Source organism: Diceros bicornis, chromosome 18, assembly GCF_020826845.1.
Source record: "Diceros bicornis minor isolate mBicDic1 chromosome 18, mDicBic1.mat.cur, whole genome shotgun sequence".
Classification (NCBI taxonomy): Eukaryota; Metazoa; Chordata; class Mammalia; order Perissodactyla; family Rhinocerotidae; genus Diceros; species Diceros bicornis.
The window spans coordinates 28237770-28261042 of NC_080757.1; the positions used below are offsets into that span (position 1 = coordinate 28237770).

Sequence of the window (23273 nt, forward strand, 5' to 3'; positions counted from 1 at the left end):
TTATTAAGGGTCAATTACATTCTCAACCAAAATTCAAAGGAAACAAATTAATATACGCCCAGAGACAGTAAGAGGTTCTTCCAACTCTGTTTAGATAGGAAACAGAGGTTGAAACAGTTACTGATACTGATAGGTTGTACAGTTTCCTACAGTGACAGTTAAAAAGTTAGGTCTAAATAAATTCTAACACCCTTGATTCCAAAGCTTTAATACCCATCTATATGTATACACACTTTTAACAATCAGTGTAAATTTCAAGCCATTTTTAGAATTTGATAATCTAAATGAAACACAACCCTGAAGTATAAAAAAGGCACAGCATGAACACCAAGTTTATCATCATAACAAAATTCTGCAACATTTAGATGCTAATATTAATAAAGTATATTTTATTCCAGAACATGAATCTCTAGTTTCTTACTTCTTCTGTATATGGAATTATGTTTTTAGCACAGTCTTATCACACTGTAGGTATAAAATTTAAATTCATTTAATCTAAAACTTAAAATTTTTCCAAATAGATCTATGATGAGGAAAAAGACATTTCACAGACACATCCCAAGTAAAAGTCGAGATACTTAAAATAAAATTGAGTAATAGCTTTAACTTTGCAGATCTATTTAGCCAAATTTAATCAACATACCAAAAATGGTAGGTCCTAATTACTGTATCTGAATAAACTATACACAGCAAGAGTTTTAAGAAAAAAACTCCACAATATTTATACCTTTCAGTGCAATTACTTTGCTAGCTGGATTCATGATGGCGCTGTCTGCTGAAATTGGTCTTCGAATTGGATTACTTGGGTCATTCATATCAATGATTACCACCTGGGCCTGCTCTCCTACTTTCTCTCTAATGCAGATGAATTTGTCTGACTCCATAGTTAGGGTACTGAAGCCAATGTTTGCTGGGTTTATACCCAGGTTCTGGAGCTGGAGGAAAAACAAAACAAAATCATTAATAAACCATGTTACAAAGTGAATTAGAAAGACTTGATATTCATATATTGTCATCATTACAAATCCTTATTTAACCATTAATACTTCAAGGTCAACAGTGACAACTCCATTACATTGATTCCAGTGAGGCCATTAATAGCCAAATAATGGACCTTCTGTTCTTCCAACAAATATGGCATTCAGTTCTTTTGTTATAGTTTGTAGTTATAACTAGAGATGTATAACCCTGTGGTTATAACTAAGAGGCAGAACAAACAGAGATAAAAGTAAAGGAAAGAGTTACATCTGAGAGCTAGCCTTTATGGTTCAAGGGATTTGAGGTCATTAATGTTTCTCGGTCTAAGATCTTTGAACTATTAAATCTGTCCTCTCTCACCCCCTTTAACATTCAGTAGTTACTTGTTCCCATGCAATGCACTTCAGGAATCTGAAAATCAAGTTACAGCATAAAAAGAGGAAGATTTAAAATTTCATAGAATTCTTGATCCAAAGGAACGTGGACTAGCAAGAGCAGAGAGACAAGTAAACAAAGTTACAATACTTTGCAAAAATTGCCAAGACAAAGATATGTAAGAGGGACCTTGTCAAAGAAGGCCCACAGCTAAGGGAATGTGTTCAAAGGAGGTAGACTACAGAACGCTCACAGAAGGAAAAACAAATGCTAAGGCCCAGAGACATGAAAAGTGTGATCTGCTAAGGAAACTACAAGCGCTTTGACTATGAAAGGCTTGCGGAGTGGAGAATTAAGGTTATAAAGTAAGCAAAGGCCAAACTGATAAGCTAAATGTACCCCAGTAAGAATTCTGAATTTATTCTATAGACAAAGCCAGCTACTTAAGGGTTTTAACAGGAAAAATAATGGAATCAGATTTAGTTGGAAGATATTAAATTATGTGCTAAACAAGTAGAGAGGATCTAAAGATGGTTTTGTTATTGGTGCCATGGAGTCAATTCTGACACCTAGTGACCCTGTGCATAACTGAGGAACTTTGCCCAGCACCTTTCAGTGCTCTATCAGACAATGCTACGCTGCTATTCATAGGGTTTTCATGGCCAATTTTTTCAGAAGTGAGTGGCCAGGTTCTTCTTCCTAGTCTTAGTTTGGAAGCTCTGCTGAAGCCTGTCCCACCATGGGACCATGCTGGTATTTGAAATACCCATGGCATAGCTTTCAGCACCACAGCAACACGCAGCCACCACAGTATGACAACCAACAAATGAATGGTATGGCTCCCTGACTGGGAAACGAACCCACGGGAGTGCTGAATCTTAACCACTAGACCCCCAGGGCTGGCTCCAAAGATGTATCCAAACCAATTAAGTGTAGATCAAAAGTCACTTGTTAGATGGAGATCTCTACCAGAGCGGGTCATTTTTACTCTGGGTGACTCAATGTAGTATAACAGATTAAGTCCCACTAACAGGCTACCTGAAGGCTTTATTAGCCTTGGCCAGGCTACTTTTATTTTTCTTCTTTCCTCCAATGGATAATAAATTCACACAGAACAAAATATAAACAAAAATGAGAAAGCACAGAAAAAAAAAATCAAGTCTTCCTCCTGCCCTTGTCCCCCAGATATCCAATTTCTCTCCCCAGAAATCACCACTGTCACTACTCTCTTATGGACTGTCTGAGCCAAGTTAAATGTATTTTATCTAATTTCTTGTGTCAAATTCTTCTGCTAATAGTGCTTAATTATAGCCAGGCCAGGATCTGAATAAGATACAACATAAGATCAAGAGACTACATTTTACTTTCACTTCCCTTTTATACCTCAATGATTGCAGACACAATCAGTTATAAAGTGTAGTTACAATAACTTAGTCACTGAATATCAACGCAAGGAGTAAAGCAATTGTCTAACCATTAATACAAACGTGGTAATAAAGTAGAAGATTAACTAGCTTTACAAGCTCAAGTATATGCTGCAATGCAAGGCAAGTACACAAGCTGTGAGACACGTAACTTAGAATGAATTTGGTTACAATAAAGTTTTATGAATTATTAATTTTCATTTCTTCCTGACTTTAACTTTCGTAGTGACTTTTAGTTCCACAAATAATGGAGCAAGGTAAACATAAACAGTCCCCAACAACACGCAAAGGGACTGTGGTTGGACTTCAGGGAGGCCTTATACAAACCAAGCTGTCGGTCTAGTTTCAGGGGAGGGATATAGTTACATCTATTTTTCCGAGTAAATGGTCCTCAGACTTGTAAGTTTAATCAACAGTTACCTTTGCAATAACTGGAGAAAATATTCCAGTGGTTCACAGAGTTTCTAGAACTATATACATAAAAGCAACAAGTTATCTTCTAAACTACTCTGTAAAATAAGAATTCTATGTTTCTAAGTCACTACCAAGCATTCACCTAAGGCAATTCTGAGTTCCTACTATCACAGCTTAAGTCCTACAATGTCTGAGAAAGAGTAAAAATAGTGTTAGTCAAATAGTAAAATTAAAAGTAAAACAAAGATGCAAACCACAAACACAACTAAGTGAACCCACAAATGATTCTAAAAGATTCCTTTTTACCCCTCCAATTCAGAGGCAGGTGCAAGACAACTGTAAGAAAAGAAAACACTATTAGAAAGGCCAGTCAAGAGGAGGAAAAAAAAAAGCAAAGTCAAGAAACCTGTGTTTCTGACTCCTGGCTAGATCCCCAGATCAAGGCAGTAAGAAAAGCATGCTGTCAACAGTTAGCACTGACCTTCAGCCTCACGGCTGTTTTATTTGCAGAAAAAGCAAAGATTTGGTTAAAAACAGGTAGGGTTTCTGCACTGCTTGCAATCTATATAATCCTTATACTCTTTTCTTATTAAACACATTCTACCAAGAAAGCTACACATATGTATTTTTTATCTTCTCTAACAAGAATGTACTAGTACTATTCAAAATACTCCATGTGAAATAGACATATATCCTTTATTTAAAAAACACAAAATTAAACAAGAGGCAAGTGGCAAACTCTTACCAATTCTACATGTTTCAACATTTGAAAAAGCATACTAAAGTGATGCCCATTTACACAACCAAACAGGAAACTGCTCCTTCCTAAAAAGCCTTCCCCAGTTGTTAGGATAACTGACAGAACTTCAAGTGATCTATTCCTATCAGTTAACAAAAAGTTACATCTGCTTCCACCTCTTCAAATAAGGTAAGATTTTTTTGCCTACTGGTGATACTTTTTAGTGTGAATGCCCAGAGCACTTACCAATTCTTCTCATATTTTCCTAAGCTATCTTCAAAAGGGAAACATCCCAAAACACACAGGAATAGGACAAGTCACCATCATTAATCTCAATTCCGGTTTAGGTGCACTCTTAAAATAGGACCATATAAAAGGGTTATCATACTAGATAATTACGTTTAGCAATATTCATAATAGATCAAAACTTTTTAAATGCAATAATGTTTTTAAACATTTTATTTTCATGGCAGCACATACCAACCATAAAAGTAGTCAATTATAAAGGTCTGATGGTATATGAGCTATCTACCACAGAAGATGAATTACAGACTGTGGAACAAACCACTAATAAATTCAGAGGACACATAAGAGTCTAACTTGCAGCTATTTTCAGAGAATACACAATATCTGAATTCCAGCCACATTTTTCATCCTCTCAATTGGCAAAATGTTGCTACTGTTGAAGCTGGGGATATTCTATTTTGAGATATGCTTGGAAGTGTATAAGTGTTTAATTTTTAACTTCAAACAACTTTTATTTTGCTGATATAAAAACCAATAGAGTCAATAAACTTATGTCCAAGAAAAAAGGTTACTTTTTTGAATATTTATTACATGCATATGGCAGGGTATTCCAACTGTACAAGAGTATTACTATGAAAAGTCACCTACTCCATGTTTCCAGTAATACCTCCTCACCCCCAGCAACTAGAGACTTTTCCATCTTAGAGATATCCTATGCATATGAAAGTATGTATTTCCATCCTCCCTTTTTAAAAAAAAAAAAAACTAATGGCACATGCACAAAAGCATATAAGTTATCAACTGCTACCTTGTTAAAGAAAATCACCCAAACTCTGTACCTCGTTTGGTTTCCAGACTAGATTTTGGACACTGGTATGCAAGTGGCACTACTTTAGGACTTGACACTTAAGCCTAGTTTAGATTCCAAAAAATAAACAGATTTACTGTTAATCAGTAAACCCAAAACTCTGAAGTGCCCTGGAGTTACATGTTATAAATGATACAAAAATGTTTCCTCTTCTCCCTTCCTCACCCCAATTTGGATTAACAGGCCTTGGGAAAAATGTTAGACAACTACATTTTAGTTTTTGTAGCGAGAAATAGTATTTCAGATTGCCCATAATCTAGAAAACACAGAAGGTTCTTCATTCAAGTAGACAATTACTGTACTAATTTTTAACTTTGGTTATAAAGTACAAGTGCCATCCAGAATTAGTTGGTTCTGTGGATTCCACACAAGAGCCAAAATGTCTGGGTTTAGTCCAGCTGTGCCACTTAAGTGATCATGGGCAAATTAGTTACCTCTGTGTATCTGTTTCCCCATCTGAAGCATATGAGATGACAGTACCCAACCCAGAGTTGGAGGATTTAATGTCAAGTGCTTAGAACAATGCCTGACACATACTAAAGGCTCAACCAATACTATTAGTACATACAAGACACCAGTATTCAGGCCAGGTCAAGGTTAGTTTTTTTGTATTTGCATTTATTATCTGCCTAATTCAGCTGTCCCAAACTTGGCTGAAACTCTGGGTGTGAATTTCTTTTGACTACTGATAATAGATTAGTGGTTTCTGGGTGCTTAACTTATTCAGACACTGTGAAATGCTTTTTTTTGAGAAAAGGAAATTACACTTAAAAACTTCCAATTCTGCTCTTTAATTTGCCTAATTAAAGTTAGGCAGAAACCAGAATCTTCAAAACAATGCAACATGGAACCACATAATATGTTCCTGTTATGTAACCCTATTTTATTTTAATTCCTATTTTTAGGGGCATCATGGAACAGTATTGCTAAGGCTTTCTAACAAACTTGGCAAATATGTCCCCAACACCTTTGCTGAGGGAGCAGGCTGGGAAAGCTAAATGCAAACAGATGGCATGAGGTCAGTATCATCAAAAATTCTCTTTATCCTAAAGAGCTCAAGACTATGCAATAGAAGGTAAAATGGAAAGCAGGCACAGCATTTCTCTCCTCAATGTGCAAAAGAGTTGAGTGCCACCTGGTTCAAAGACATACACACACACCCCCCTATACTACACCTTTCCAAAACCAAAGTTTCCCAATGTTTCCTAATCTGCCCATGCCCCACAATTCCAGGTTAACTTATCCAACTAAACTTTAAGCTCCTCAAGTAAAAGAACTTTCTTAAAGAACCAAAGTCTCTTCCACCTCTGCTCTTCAATATGCGTAACTAAAGTTACACAGGCCAGAATTATCTTACACAGAAGGACAACATTCCTTTCACTATATTTATACTGTTAATTACTTTTCAGGACAATTACAGATTAAAAGAGATTTATGAAATCCAGGAGTCCACACTAATATAAATTTAAAAAAAAAAAAAAGTTGTTCTTTACAGAAGAAAGCCAACTTAAAAGTGGCGAAAGACCGATGGAATTTTTAACAAGTCACTATTTTGCAATCATCACAATAATTGATTCAGGCAAGAACCATCAATGGATACTAAAATTAATGGATGAAGATAGTAAAATTAATGGATGAAACTGAATGGATGAAATTTTGAGGAGTAACAGATATTTACACAGTCTCAAAGTATCTCCCCCCGAGATACTTATTACAAAGAGAAAAAGAGATTTACAGTGAAGAAACCTGTCAAGACACAACCTTCATCAAGCCATCAAACCTAGTATCAACAAACAGACAGCATGTACTTCCTGATGCATACACTACAAAGACACATCGACTCTGTGGTATTCCTGCCAAAAGTATATAACCTAATCTAATCATAAGGACACATCAGATAAATCCAAAATGAGGAAATTCCAAAAAATAAATGATCTGTACTCTTCAAAAATATCTATGTCTTGAAATACAAATCGAGTTCAAGATTAAAGAAACCTAAAGAGAAAGGACAACTCAACGCAACTCATGATCCTGGATTTTCTTATGATATAAAGAACATTACTGGCACAAGTGACGAAATCTGAATAGAGCCTGACATGACAGTATTCTGTCAAAGTCAATGTCCTCATTTTGATAACTGTGGTGTGGCTATTATATGAAACCATTTTTTTATTTTTAGTAAATACACACTAGAGCATGTAGAGGTAAAGAGGTATCATGTCTGCAAATTACTTTCAAACGGTTCAGCAAAAAATTTCTGTACACAGACAAAAGAGGATAAATCAAGCGTAGTAAAAAACGTTAACTGGTGAATCTGGGTAAAGTGTGTATATGGGAATTCTTTGCACTGTTCTTCCAACTTTTCTATAAATCTGAAACTCATTAAAAATAAAATATTTCTTAAAAAAAACTTGAGACGTAACTGAAAGCAATGTGTAGATCTTGCTTGGATCCTGATTTAAATAAACCAAATAACATTGCAGATCAGAGAAATCTGAACATGGACTGGTTTTTAGATACTGAGAGACTGTTAAATATAAGGAGGTATAATGATATCGTGATTATCAGAAAATTTCCTTATATTCTGAGGATGCATGCTGGAGTATTTAGAGGTGAAATGTCATGATAACCTGAATTTCTTTAAAATGTTTAAGTAAAATTAAAAAAAACAAATATAGCAAAATACTATTAAAAATCTAGATGATTGGGTATAGGGCTCTCCCTAGTCTTATGAAGGCTGGCAAATTTTTTTTTTTTTTTAAGTTTTAAAAAAAGGATTAATCTCTGCTCTTCTTTAGGTTACAGAACTTGAAAATTAAATTATAAGGATCAAACTTTTATTAGCCAATTTACCTGTAGGGGAGGAAGGAAGAATACAACTTCAAAAGGTAAAGATGCAAATCAAACCAAAGAGTGACATCATTCAGGTGCAAGAGTTTATGCTCTGTAAAGGAGCTGTACCCTGGATATCTATCTGCCCAATCAGACCTGAGAGGTTTGCTGCACTGTCCAATATGGTAGTTACCGGTAAAATGCAGCTATTTGATTTTGTTAAGTAAATAAAATTTAAAACTCTGTTCCTCAGTCACACTAGTCACATGACTACAGTATTGGAAGGCACAGAATATAGAACATTTCCATCACTGCACATTGAGAGCACTGTTTTCAGAAGTTTTTCTTGGGAGTCCACCAAAGAGAAAATTTTAACACTAAACTCTAGCAAAAATGAAGGACAGAGGGTAAAGAGGCACACTCATTTTATACAAGGATTTCAGACAAGACAAGGAGAAGCTTGTCTTGAAAACAGAATTTTCAGGTTTCAGAGTCCAGATTATCTGCAGGAGGCTTGGGGGAAAAAAATCTGCAAAGTTCAATGCTAGCAGAAGTGAGAGCCCAAGGATAATCTCCTCAGTCTGGGAGCCTCTTTCCCCTCAAGAAATCACTGAACATTCAAATATAAAGCCTGGGGGTTATAAGCAACTGAGAATATAGATGTAATAAGATGCAATTTCTTCAAAGAGTATGAAAAAAGAGGCCTGTCTCTGTGCTTGGGAAACTACCACTGCCTCAATTTCTAAGATGTTCATCAATATCATAAAGCTTTTAGGGAAAGAGTAGACATTTATAAGATGAATCCCAATTCCAAAAAATGGTAAGTGTGAAAGTGACTGTATTAAAATCAAAGAAATATGATAAGAAAAATTTTAACTTCAGCAATATTAGATTCAGAAATCTAAATGCTCATCAGTTTTTAACGCTTTAGGCGTTGTTATTCCTAGCTTGGTTTTGAAACTTGATTTGATTGTAAATGTGGCAAACAGAAAAGACAAAGTGTCCATTCTTGCTCCACGGGGAACAAAGCACACTTAGGTACTGCATCAAAGGTTAAAGTGATTTAACCCACCAAGCACTTAGAACAGTGTGCGGGCGCATAAGCACTCAATTTTAGGGATTGCTGTCCTTTTACAGTTATCTAACTCTGAGACTATGGTATCATGACATATACTATTCTAAAACAGATTGGCTCTGACGTCATGCGACTAACACTATATAATCGAACCTAGGGTGGGCCAATTTGCTTTGTTCAAAACACGTTACTAAAGACAGCTGGAAAAAATCTTCATATATCAAGGCATCAGGAAACTTAGTGAGTCAGCAACTTATTAGAATATATTACTGATCAAACTATAAAAATATTGTTAAAAGGACTAAATGGACTATGGATATATTTAATCCAATAGTATACATTTATTAAAAAGGGCAGAAAATGCTGGCATAAGACAATACAGCCAAGTGAAACCACAGTATTTTTCAACGCCCACTTCTTTGATTAGCTAAAGACAAGACTCTCCCTTAGCACAAAGTCTCTTATCTCAGCAATCAATCACAATTGTGTTTGTGCCTACAAACACCACATAAGTAAAGGAGTAAGAGGTTTGCTTTGAGCCTACTAATTTCAACCAGCAGTTCTTACATTTGATCAGAAAGGAATACTCATTGGAAACAGACTTTTTTTATACGTATACCCAAGGAGTTGGCTTCCTAATGAATGACTGGTGAACTCATTTACCAGCTTTATCAGCTGAAAACCAAAATACATTAAAACTTGTGTTTAGGACAGCATTACTAAGAACTTAGGGTTTCACAATTAGTGCTTGGCTTTACAATTTCCAGATCCTTCCTCCTTGTTTCATCTGAATAGTTAGAATGTAAAGGAAGTATGTATTCAGATGAGGCTATTTTGTAAGTGCTCTATGTACAGTCCTATTTCAGTTATCTTTTCTGTAAAGGAATCTTATATTCTGATCAAGACTTAATAGATGTTGCCACAACAGAGTTAAGTCAACAATTTTAGAGAGACCTGCTGATACTTGGATGTCACTCAATTCAGATATTTTTAAATAAGTGCCTGAAGATTTGGTTAACTTCCCATCCCAAGTATTTCACTCAGCATAATTTCCTTTAAAAGTTCCAAAATGTCCTCTACCTTCACTAGCATCAATCAGTGAAAAAAAAAATGCTGACAGCAGTCACTTCATCGAGCCCTTCCAGGAAACTAGCAAAATGTCAAATAAAAACTGCTGTTGCTATCTTCTACAGGAAATGAAGAAAAATGCTGAGAAGGCAGCATTCCTTTAGTTCTTCCATCAACAGGATACCAACCATTGTTTTCTGTGTGCTCCATACATTCCAAGCAACAAATAAAAATGCCTTTAACTCTTGCTTACCCCACACTTAAATATATACATTTATTTCTTCTCCCTGTTAGCCTTTGAGGCAATCACTGTCTTTGGAGAATTTTTTTGTGTGTGTGTGAGGAAGATCTGCCCTGAGCTAACATCTGCCAATCCTCCTCTTTTTGCTGAGGAAGACTGGCCCTGGGCTAACATCCATTCCCATCTTCCTCCACTTTATACAGGACGCCACCACAGCATGGCCTGACAAGTGGTGCTTCAGTGCGCGACCCAAATCCGAACCAGTGAACTCCAGGCCACCGTAGCAGAGCGCGCGCACTTAACTGCTTACGCCACCAGGCCGGCCCTTCTTTGGAGAATTTTTGACTCTGGTCACCCACTCCAAATTGTTAAGGAACACATTCAGAAAGAACCACAGCTGGCTACAGGAACTGTTAAGACTTAGCTTTGGTCAACTACCAGGAAACTCAAAGAGAATTTTTCCTACTTGTAGCCAACTACTGACTGGAAAATTTTAAAACTTTAAATTTGACTCATTCTTAAAAAATAATAATCCAATTAGATGAAGTATTACATATCAATTTTGACCAAGCTGCAGGGGAATATAGGGAAGTTTTTATGCCCCAAATCTTGCAGACAGGTATGACTCTCCAAGGTTATGCCCTTGCCTATATAAATGCATTCAGCTGGCACAAAACAACTGAATGCTATCAAAGCTATGACTGATTATAGGCATGTGTATTGGGGGGATGGGCGAGGCAGAATTTATCCCAACATTCTTTTCAAAGAACCAGAAATAAGGCTTACTTTGAGGGCTCAAGATTATAATAAATACTTAGTGCTGCCTTAACATAAAGACTTTCTTTTTTTGTGTGTGAGGAAGATCAGCCCTGAGCTAACATCCATGCTAATCCTCCTCTTTTTTTGGCTCAGGAAGACAGGCTCTGAGCTAACGTCTATTGCCAATCCTCCTCCTTTTTTTTCCCCAAAGCCCCAGTAGATACTTGTATGTCATAGTTGCACATCCTTCTAGTTGCTGTATGTGGGATGCGGCCTCAGCATGGCCAGAGAAGCGGTGCGTAGGTGCGCGCCCGGGATCCGAACCCGGGCCGCCAGTAGCGGAGCACACGCGCTTAACCGCTAAGCCATGGGGCCGGCCCAACATAAAGACTTTCAAAAGATGACTTGAACATCCCTGGGCAGACACCAAGGGCTTCGTTTCCTGGAATGAATAACTAAAACATCTGGTCAGTTGCCTTACTATTAAAACTGTAAAGGGCCCAAAGAAACTTCATTCTATGACACAACTTCACGAAATGTATTTTTAAGTGGGAGCCCAGTGACTCAGCTCAACCCCATCACTGTTGCACATTTTCCTGAATTTTTCTACTCTATACAGACAGATATGCTAGCAAATTAGACACGCTGTATCGCTCATTTTTTCAGTTGGATCAATCATTTAAAGCATAATCAGCATCCAGGTGCTAAAGACCAGAACCATTTTATTTTACATTTCAGTCGCTGCAATATTTCCTCATGAAGCTAAATGCCAAAAATTTCAAGTTCAACTGAGTGAATGAAATAACTAACACTCAGCATGAAGACTTACAGGCTTATTTCAAAATCATTTAATATCAATAAAATCAGGGAGTTCAAAACAACATTAAAATGACTAAATGACTACGAGTTAGTTTTCTATTAACACCTATTGAGCATCTATTATTTGGCAACTTAACATCAATATTTTATAACCTGTTATTTAAGTACAAGTCTTGTGTGAAATTGTCTTTGTTTACTTTGTGTTAAACTATAAATTTGTCATTACTACTGAGGTAACAACCTATAGGGAAAAACACGTTAGGCTCAGCAAGTTTCGATGGTCAATTTGTGTAGCTCATGTCCTCTAAAAACAGGAAAAAAACCTTTCTATCTCAAAACCCTATAGATACTGCTTCACTGTCTGACACGCAGTGTTTAAAAACTAAGATTGCCTTGATTTTTTGGTCAAGGAGACGATGTGCCCTGGATCCTGCAGATTTTTTTTTTTTTTTAATTAATGGTACTAAAACTTCCCCAGGCCTGTCTCAAACACCCAACTTTTAATCTTACTAATTCCATATCAGGTAAGTTTTCTTCCACTGTCTGAAAAGAGCTTATTATTTTGGTTTCTATAATTCTTAGATTTGTAACCTATTCCGTACACCTCCGAGGCCTTGTATTTAATTCTGTGATTTCTCTCTAAACTAAAAATCTTCAACAACAACAAAAAAATCAAGTTACTCTTCCACAATGCTGATTTCCACAGGAGCAATTCTGCTCCTAATTGCCTTCAGGATCAACAGTTTCTGTATATGTTCCGTTACTGCAACCCTTTATTTCCACGAGTCTTTCTGCTCATATTATATCAAGTTTTTTTGCACACCACAGATGATAAACAGTTTTCTTCCAGTTCTAGTAGAAAAAACTTTTAAGTATTTCCTCAGGTCTCTTCCTAGTTCTGCAGATTTTCCAATAATCACACATTTAAACAATTACCGAGCAGCTACTATGTGCCAGACACAGAGGAATTCTACAGTAAATGAGACATGGTCTCTTCTACTCAGTACATAACAGGCACACAGCAACTACAACGGTGCCATGACATTACAGGAATGCACACCTAGCCCAGATATATGTGGGGGTATACGTAGTGTCTCAGAAGAAATGGAAATGCAACTAAAGCAGGACACGATTTAGGGGAGGGCAAGGCTACAAAGCTTGGGAGAGAACCCATAGCACTAAAAATACCATATATGCCCAAAGAGGCTACTTATTTCCCCAAGCGGACTATTCCCCGGACACCAAAAAAACACTTTGGAAAAGTGTTGGAGAGAATGTGGAAAAACTGGAACTCTCATATCATTGCTGGTGGGGATGTAAAATCTTGCAGCTGCTGTGAAAAACAGTTGGGTAATCCCTCAAAAAGTTAAAACACAGAATTACATATGACCAAGCAATTCCACTCCCAAGTATATATCCAAAAGAATTAAAAACAGGTATTCAAAGAAAAATTTGTACGTTAATGTTCATAGCAGCACTATGCGTAATAGCCAACAGGTGGAAACAACCCAAATGTCCATCAACCGATGAAATGACAGACAAAATGTAGCACATCCATTCAATGGAGTATTATTCATCCATAAAAGAATAAAGTACTGATACATACTACAACATGGATGATCCTCAAACATTATGTTTAGTGAAAAGTTACACTCAAAAGGTCACATATTGTATGATTCCATTTATGTGAAATATCCAGAATAGGTAAATCCATAAAGACAGAAAGCACATTAGCCGCTGCCAGGGGATGGGAGGAGATGATAAGGAGAAACTGCTTAACGGGTATGGGATTTCCTTTTGGGGTGATGAAAATGTTTTCAAACTAGATACAGGTGACGGTTGCACAACATTGTGAATGAACTAAATACCACTAAAGTGTTCACTTTAAAACGGCTAATTTTAAGTTATATGATTTTTTATGTCAATTTAAAAAGGCATTTGATCCTGTTAAACTATAAATTCTTAGAGATTAGATATGCTTAATATACAATTCAAATAGTCATTTGATTTAGTTTATATAGCTATTTAAAATTATAAAATTATTAACTTGGAACTTTTTCTACTTATTTCAGAAACCATTTTATTTAAACTCTTCACATGTATTTTTTTTTTTTTTTTTTTTTGGTGAGGAGATCAGCCCTGAGCTAACATCCGCCAATCCTCCTCTTTTTTGCCGAGGAAGACGGCCCTGGGCTAACATCTGTGCCCATCTTCCTCCACTTTACATGGGACGCCTCCACAGCATGCTTACCAAGCAGTGCGTCGGTGCGCGCCCGGGATCCGAACCAGCGAACCCCGGGCCGCCGCAGCGGAGCGCGCGCACTTAACCACTTGCGCCACCGGGCCGGTCCCTGTATTTTTTTTTTTACATCGGTGTCTTCATTAGCACTGGAAAGTCATCTCCGTTCCATCAAAGTGCTTTTTTTGTTTAATCTATTATGGTGCAATCATGGGAATTTTATAACATGCCTAAAATTTCTATTTGCATAATACGAGAGTTGTCTTTTCACTTGTTTTTGGATTATGATCTCCAGAAACATATCCTTAATGGATTGCTTTTTTGAGGAATATTTAAAATGCGTGTTTATAACATCCAAGAGTTGTAACTTGGATGTTACAAGAAAGGAATAATTTATAAGATGTGTTAAATTTACCTCTTACCAATCCAGGTGATTTCAAGCCTATCGCAGCCTTCACTGAATAGTGAAAACATAAGTAACTGTGAGAGCACTCAATAATATGGAGACTCAGTAAGGTTTTTAATACGTATAAGGAAACTCTTTCCTGAGGAATATTTTACAATAAAAAAAAGAAACCTGCCTTAGATTTGCATAGTTCAATAGGGCAGAATATAGAGTATTGTAGCGAGTGGGGAAAGAGATGGATTTTATAAACCACGTTCTCCCTATAGGTTTTTTTCCTAATTATTTCATCCTCAAATAATGAGATGTAGCTAAAGTCAGCTGTTTCTCAAGCTGAGCATATATGGATAGTCTTTGGCTTCACTCTGTCCACTTTGGTCATTTTTAAGCCCCTTCTCAGGTGAGCAGCTGGTTAGAAATAGATGAAAGCAACTCGCAACCCAATTCCTCTTTTTCATCCACTATGATTCCCACAGTTTTAACAGATGGGGGTCATCAAAAACTGCATAGTCAGGACCCCCAGTGCACATCACTATGATGTGCTCCAGAAATAGACTGGATGTAGAAAAGAGAAAGAGGAGAGAGCCTGGTCTAACTCCAAGATCTTGGCTTCCATAACTGGGTAGATGGTAGTTTTTTCCTTTAGTATGGCATATACATTCCAATTTAACTGGATAAAGGGAGACTCCCCTCCAGCATCGGGGGTTAAAAACTAATATTTCAGTGTCTGTCTGGGCCAAGTATTATGATATAAACACAAACACATACTATAGTCTAACTTTACCATTGCCAGAAAGTATTATTTTAATTTAATAAATGAGGAAGTTGAGAAAAGCGAAAAAGATAGACTTCGGATTAAACATCTGAGACATTTTCCACAATAGCACACGACAGAATTTAAATTTTTTAACGTGATGAAATGGTTTTAATGACTCAGTTCCTATTCTTTCAGAAATAAGCTTTAATTTCTGCTTTACTTCAGAACTTAAAAGTTCTTATTTACCCAATGATTCACAAAAGGAAGTAGTAATATTACTGGCAGTTCTGCCTCCAAAGCACAACCCTACAAGTCTGAAACCATTTTCCCCTCTATGGTTATGCTATTCAAACTGAGCAAGCATGTTCTACTCCCACTTTCCTTACCTCCCCCCAATACACAAGGAATAATTGTTGTCCTTGAGTTCTATTCAAGGTTTACATTAGTATAAACACAAAAACATGAACACATAGTAAAATAGAAAGCAGAAGTTTCCTGCTTTCACAAGTGACTTCAGACTGGAATCACTCTCTCGTCACTAAGGAAAAATCTACAGAGAAGTTTGAGAAGTTCAGCCTTATGAGAGGGATACAGATAACCCTGGTTACAAGTTAACCAGATCCCAATCATTCTGCACAATTTTCTACTGGGAACTTGGATAAAGCCCTTTAAAAACACCTAAATAACTGTTTAAGTTATAGAAAATCAAATGTTGGTTCACTGGCCCCTATTTTTCTTATAATATAAAAACTATTGACCTAAAAAACTACTACTAGAATGAATACATCAAAGAACATCCCAGCAGATACAAATTGTGGTATATTTTGCAGTTGGGATTATACAGATCATTCACCAAATGAGGCAATGTGTCACACTGAAAGAAATATTAAAGTCTGACCACCCACTCACTAGCTGCGTGACTCTACAAGTTAACTCCTATGAACTTCAGTTTCCCCATCTGCAAAATAAGGCTAACCCTACCTACCTGAAGGGATTCTCTTGCTAATTAAATGAGATCACGAATATAAAATATTTGGCAGAGTTCTTGGCACACAGTAGGTACTCAAATAACTTAAATGGTCAATTAATTTTGATCTTGTAGATTTCAGGACAATTATGATTCGATGCATAGTTATTCCCTCTAAACTAGGACAAAATATCTTTTTTTTTTTTTTTTAATTTTTATTTATTCCCCCAAAGCCCCAGTAGATAGTTGTATGTCATAGCTGCACCTCCTTCTAGTTGCTGTATGTGGGACGCGGCCTCAGCATGGCCGGAGAAGCGGTGCGTCGGTGCGCGCCCGGGATCCGAACCCAGGCCGCCAGTAGCGGAGCACTCGCACTTAACCGCTAAGCCACGGGCCGGCCCAAGGACAAAATATCTTAAATTACGTCTTTTGTAACACAAAAGAAGAGACACAAAATCCAAGTCTGACAGATGGGTTTTGCATAATACATTCAGATCCAAGCATCCAGCCAGCCCTTGGAGTTAAGAGCATTAGCCACAGGCACTAGGCCAAGAGGGGAATAAAAGACACCTAGAGCTGTAAACTTTGTTCCAGCTTATAGTTCGATTTTACGTAGCAGCTTCAGCATGGCATACATGTAAATGAATTTAGAGAAACAGCCTCATTCTAACATAAAGGAGGACTAATATATCGGCTATGAACTCATTTCTTATCTGAGTGAGAACACTCACTTCAACACTACCATCTTATAGAAGAACATATATAACAAATGCCTGACTGGTATTCCACGTGGGTATTTTGTCAGATACAATTTATTAGGTTTCTCAAATATATCTGATGAAGGAACACTAAGTAGAAATGTACCAATGGCACACAATGAGTGCTTAAGGGATATAATAAAAGATTAATTCAAAAATTTCTTTCCTTTGGGCACAGTTTCAGAGTAGGATCCAATTTGTATCACAGGAATATTTGTATTAAATCCTGCACAATATCAAACATTCAATAACATCCATGGTTGCAATTATGTATGGACAGCCTTTGCCAACCAATCAATGCAAACAAGAATGCAAACTGCCATCAGTCTTGTTCACCACTTTGTCCCTAGTCCAACACAGTGGCTGACACCAAGTAAGTACTCAAATTTTAGGTGAGTACCAAATATTTATAAGCCATAAAAATCTAGCTCTGCAAATAAAATATTGTGGCATTGGTTGAGAGACACCTGAATAAAACGTACTAGACAAAAATTATATAGCTAACAATTAATGTTCCTAAAGTGCTACACCAAGTACTTTCACATACATGATCTCAGACATTCACAGTAACTTGAGGCAGTACACCTATTTTACAGAGAAAAAGAAGCAAGAAGGTAGTCTTTTTTTTTTTTTTTTTTTGGTGAGGAAGATAAGCCCTGAGCTAACATCCAATGCCAGTCCTCCTCTTTTTGCTGAGGAAGATGGGCCCTGGGCTAACATCCATGCCCATCTTCCTCTACTTTATATGGGACACCGCCACAGCATGGCTTGACAAGCAATGCATCGGTGCGCACCCAGGATCCAAACATGTGAACCCTGGGCTGCTGAAGCAAAGTGCGCGCACTTAACCACTGCGCCACTTGGCTGGCCCGGAAGGTAGTCCTAACCTGCGTTCTTCAATACTGTAGCCACATTTCACAAGTCACATGTGGTAGTGAGCACTTGAAATGTCATGACAAATTTTAAAATTTAAATTAATTAAATAGTAACTGATAATCATAATCAATTCAATTATGGAAAACTTAAGTATGTTTGGAATAACCTACGTATGCAAAATCTGCTTTTCCAACTGTAAATTTAGCTTTAAAAATAGATCAAATACTTCCAATGAAAACAGGGTCTGAACTCAGATGTGCTCTAAGTATAAAATACACAACAGATTTTGAAAATTCAGTACCAAAAAAAGGGAATGTAAAATATCTCATTTGAAAATTTTATACTGATTATATGTTGAAATTATAACATTTTGGGTATATTGAGTTAAAACATTAAAATTAATCTCACCTGTTTTTTACTTTTAATATGGCCACTGGAAAATGTAAAATTACATATACGGCTCATACTATTTTTCTGTTCGACAGCACTGATCTCAACAACCCCCAAACCTCCAATCTGTCTACTATACCACATCATTAATCACATTTTAAACCAGTAGGGAAGTCACTTCTTGAGGCAAAGTTCAACAGAAAAAAGCACACTAGGATACGCTATAACTTCTCCTCTTAATACCAATCATACTATTTCTTTGAAATATTTTGTGTCAGAAGACCGAGGTTCAAATCCCATTCTGACATGGTGTTCCCTTGGGCACTACTTTGAGTTTCACTTTCTTCAACTGTTTAAGAAGCAGGTCTGGGGGGATCAAGTGAAGACCTGAAAGCACCCAGCCACGTTCACAGATCATACAGGCTCTCACAAGTCTGCTGCTCCCTCCATTCACTAGTCATTGTTCATCATCACTACTTCCCCAAAGAAAGAGTATTCAACTAACACTGTCAAATAACGAATGTTTTAATTTTAGCTAACAAAACGTTCTAAACATATATATATGGATGGTCAGATAAAATTTCACTCTTAAAAGCACATCAGTATGGCCTATAATTGTCCAGTCCAATGTGTAGCAAATGGCCTCATGTGGCTATTGACATTTAATTAAAAAGAAAAGTAAAAACTAAGTTCCTCAATCACACTTGCCATATTTCAGGTGCTCTACATCACTATGTAGCTAGCACAAATTTTCATCATGGTAGAAAATTCTATTGGGCTGTAACTCTCAAAAAGCAAAAACCACGGGCTAGCTGGGTGGCGCAGTGCTTAAGTATGTGCATTCTGCTTCAGTAGCCTGGGGTTCGGAGGTTCGAATCCCAGGCACAGACCTACACGCCACTGCTCAGGCCATGCTGTGGCAGCATCCCACATACAAAATAGAAGATGGGCACAGATGTTAGCTCAGGGCCAATCTTTCTTAGCAAAAAGAGGAAGATTGGCAACAGATGTTAGCTCAGGGCCAATCTTCCTCACTAAGAAAACAAAACAAAACAAATACATCAGTAACAGTGACATAAAAAACATCTTGTTAAATGTAATTCAAACATCATAGGTTAAGGTTCCGGAGATCATGTATTTCACTACACACTAAAATGAACACACATGCACATAGTTCCATGTCTTAAATTATTTCCTAAACAGAGCGAAAGCACATTCACTAGAATTAGCCACACCCTTTTAAACCAAGTAAATTAGCCATTAGGAAAATTCTGAAAAACATGATACATCTTCAGCTTGGAAGCTATTCCCAGGGTAAACTGCAGCATGATTCCAGGCAATATGCCTCTTCCAGGCAGTACAGTTAAGCATATAGCATATGCCAGTAATACTTAGCATTGCTCTCTCTTTGCAAACCAAAATAACCATAGCAAGAACCCCTATCATTCAACTCGCAACATATTCCATGCCTGCATTTATGGATCAAAGGGAAAAGAACAGGGTGGGAGATTTTTAATCACAGACCCAAAAAACCTGGGAATATAGTGGAATGTGTCAATTGGCATAAGGATTCTTAATGTGCCAAGAATTAAGAATTGTGGGCAACATTTTATATGTAACCTAGGTTTTTTTTTTCAGAATCTGAAACTCTAGTAATGTCTTGCTCAAATAGGCACTCATCTGTTGACTGCTCTCAGCCTAAACATGCTTTAAAAAATAAATCTTTCATAACTTAAAATACTAACATTCATGTGATGTAGTTCTGAGCTTTGATGACAGAACCTTCAGTTGGCCAAAGTAGTTATATGGTATAAAAATAAATTCATTTACAGTTCACATTTTGAAGCTTTCACAAGCTAACCTGACACTCAAGTTCCTAAATTCTTGTTCCCAATTTTTATCCTAAGTGTTTCAGCAAGTTTTATGCTGCTTAGCAAACTGGCAGAGGCTCCGAGGTCAAAGACCTAAGGGGCCAATTAAAATAATCTTTACTAATTTTTAAAAAGGAAAAGGATAGGGGCCAGCCCGGGGTTCGCAGGTTCGGATCATGGGTGTCAACCTACACCACTCATCAAGCCATGCTGTGGTGGCATCCCACATACGAAAATGGAGGAAAATGGTCACAGACGTTAGCTCAGGGCCACTCTTGCTCAAGCAAAAAGAGGAAGATTGGCAAAAGGTGTTAGCTCAGGGCCAATCTTCCTCACCAAAAAAAAAAAGGGGAAAGGATAAAAATGAGAAGTCAAGAGATATATTACCCTGGAAGAGGTTGGTGATTGGGGCTCTTTGTGCAATTAATCATTATCGGCTGGAGTATACAGTCACAACAGGAAGCTTAAATTTAGGCACTGCATAATACTCCAAAAAATAGTCTACTAAATTCTTCAAGTATACTTGCAAAGCTGCTTTATACTCACATCTTCAAATTATTTGAGAAGGAAATGGCTTTACTCAAGTATTTGCAGAAACTTCGAACCACTTAGAAATCAGACCTGTATTAAATCTGCCTTCAATTAGTGACAAGATTGGATTCCAATCTTTGGGATTATTTCACAATTCTTGTCTTCTCTTTAATAGGAATGCAAAGCTATTGCTCAAAACACCTCTAGTCAAGAAATAAGATCTACTAGTGTGCTATACTCCTGCCATGTAGACAGCAAATGTACCTACTTCTCTTGTGTATGATTTTACAAACATTTGTCTGTAGAAAGATATTTCAGATGCACTTTGGTGTGAGGACAAGCCTCACACCCAAGAACATTTTCCTAACCCTCCACACTGATCTACACCCTACTTTAACAGAAGTAACCACAGCAATTAAAACTTGATTGAGCATAAACAATAACTTCTGTGTCCATTCTGTCACTTAACATTTTTTAACCTTTTGTAAGTGTTCCATTACTTCAGATGAGTTATCTAACAACTATAGATAACTGAAGAAAATGCATTCCTCAACTCATTTTTTGAGTAAATATTTATTATTCAGTACATTTCAAAACTTAAAGAAAAGAATTTCTTGCTGATGCAAGCCAAGATGGTAATACCTGTAAAGAAATATGAAATGTTACTGATAGCCTGAATATTAAACCTTTTTATTAAAATAAATCCCTTATGTATGTTATACCAATGGGAGAAAGTAAAATAGCTTTCAATGGTCAAGTGTCCGATAGGTCACTAACATTAGTTGGCATCATGTCAAACCACAGCATCTTCTATCATTATGAAATTAGCCCTTCAGAAGATTGAGCTGAGGCAGGCCTCTTTAAAGGGTATTTGAAAAAAAAGCAAATTAATAAGAATAAATTATTTCAGCCAAAATAAAACCAGGATTGGTGAACCAGGAAATCAAAAGCCCAGAAGAGACTTAATTCAGTCAAGCTCCCCAACGATCACCTGCCTGGGCCCGCCATGGGCCTGCTGCCAGATAAGACAGTATGCTGCCTACAGGATCATGCACCACCATGGGGAAGAACTCTAGAACCTACTAAAAGGAAGCCAATTACAGACCAAATAACCTCGCATACCTCAGAGCAGGTGTGCTCTATCCTGAGAGCTCTGTTCAATTCCAAGCAATCCTGAAGCAGGTACTCAAGCCAAGCCCACCTGCCAGACTACACCAGACCTCAAGATAACCTCCGGATAACCCAGTTCTACCTTCTAGAACCAAAGAGGGGATAAGACCGCAGAATACCCAGAGAAATCAAGAAAAGAAAAAAGGCGAGTTCCCCTAGGGACCTTGAACCCATGCACTCTGAGATTGTCACCGCCCTGAGAAATACGTTCCCCCATTCTATCCTCCTTCTGTTCCTTTACTGACCTTCTGTTCCTACCGCCTCAGGGAAGGCAAGAGACAAGCCACTGCCGTTCCCCCCAGCCCCCAGGGAAGGTGCCTTTCTCAGTTGAGAGCCGCAGAGGGAAGAAGAAAAAATGTTGCTCCTCCCCAACCAGCCCGCCCCACAACTCCTGAGTACAGACACTATGTGGGGGAAAGGGAAAAGAAGAGCAATGGGAAGTGACAGCCTAGGGGATGAGAATCCTGGCTCGGGAAGAAACGCGGGAGATCTACCCCCCTCCCCCAACCTATCCAAATGAATGAACTGAATAAAACAGGGAGGGGGAGGTTAGTACGCGCAGTTCTTGCCATCCAGGAAGCGAAGACAGACAGGCCCTCGCACCCAGGCCTGGCTTCGCTGCCCTTTGCACCCGACTCTCGTCCTTTCCATCCAAGCCCCACATCATTTAACCCTTTGAGCTTTCCAAGATAGCGCCCCCATCCTCCATCTACCCCAGGCACCGACCTCCCACCCACTCCGATCCTGTTCTTTTTGCTTGGGCCCAGACTCCAGCTTGTTCCTTCCTACCACCCTCTCCACAGCCCTCCGCGGCCCGGGCCCAGCCGCACCTGGAGATGCTCCTGAAAACGAATTGGCAGAATCTGGGCCATGGCGCTGTCGGGGGGTATGGTCTCCTCCTGTCACTGGGGCTGCGGGGCAGTGGCTGCCCAGGCTCTCCAAGGGAGAGGAGGAGGGGGGGCTGGGCTCAGCAGGATACTCTCCGGGGACGCAGGAAACTGGCAGGCAGACGAAAGAGCTCGGGTCGGGGGCGGAGGCTCCAGGAGCCAGGAGAGCCGCAATGGCGGAACCCGGCGTAGCGCAGACTCCGGAAACGGCTGAGCCCTGCGGAGGGATCCCGGCGACGGAACTCCGCCCAAGCCACCTCACCCCCTCCGCTTTATGTACCCTTCCACGGAGCGCCCCCGTGCTGCGAAGCGCAGGAATTTGGGGCGCAGTGCGCCGCGGGCCTCGCTCACTTCTGCGACACGGGGGTAAATAGAAGAATCTAAGGGACTACTTTTTTGGACTCATTACTTTCCCCAGCCTCCTGCTTTTCCCTTCCCCCCCCTTTTTTTGCATTTTGCCACATCATGCGACTAGGGGCCACCAACGTCATTTCCGTGGGCGCTTTAGGTCCCACCCACCTACTTCCGGCTGCACGTGACGCTGGTCGGCAAGGGTTGGCTGTTTGCTACCAGAAGGCCGAGCGAG

General features: G+C 38.4%; 1 protein-coding gene across 2 annotated transcripts in view; it reads right to left on the reverse strand.

The window, feature by feature from the left end:
- The window catches only part of CLTC (clathrin heavy chain), a 65451-nt gene extending 42495 nt beyond the window's left edge, over positions 1-22956 (reverse strand). The window contains exons 1-2 of one of the 2 annotated variants that reach the window (XM_058560512.1): positions 22631-22956; positions 728-935 (exon numbers count right to left, since the gene is read on the reverse strand). In XM_058560512.1, the coding sequence (XP_058416495.1) occupies positions 728-935; positions 22631-22672 (250 nt within the window). In that variant the 5' untranslated portion in view covers positions 22673-22956. The remainder of the gene's footprint in view (positions 1-727; positions 936-22630) is intronic. The other variant, XM_058560513.1, reaches the window with a different exon arrangement.
- Positions 22957-23273: the final 317 nt, after the last annotated feature.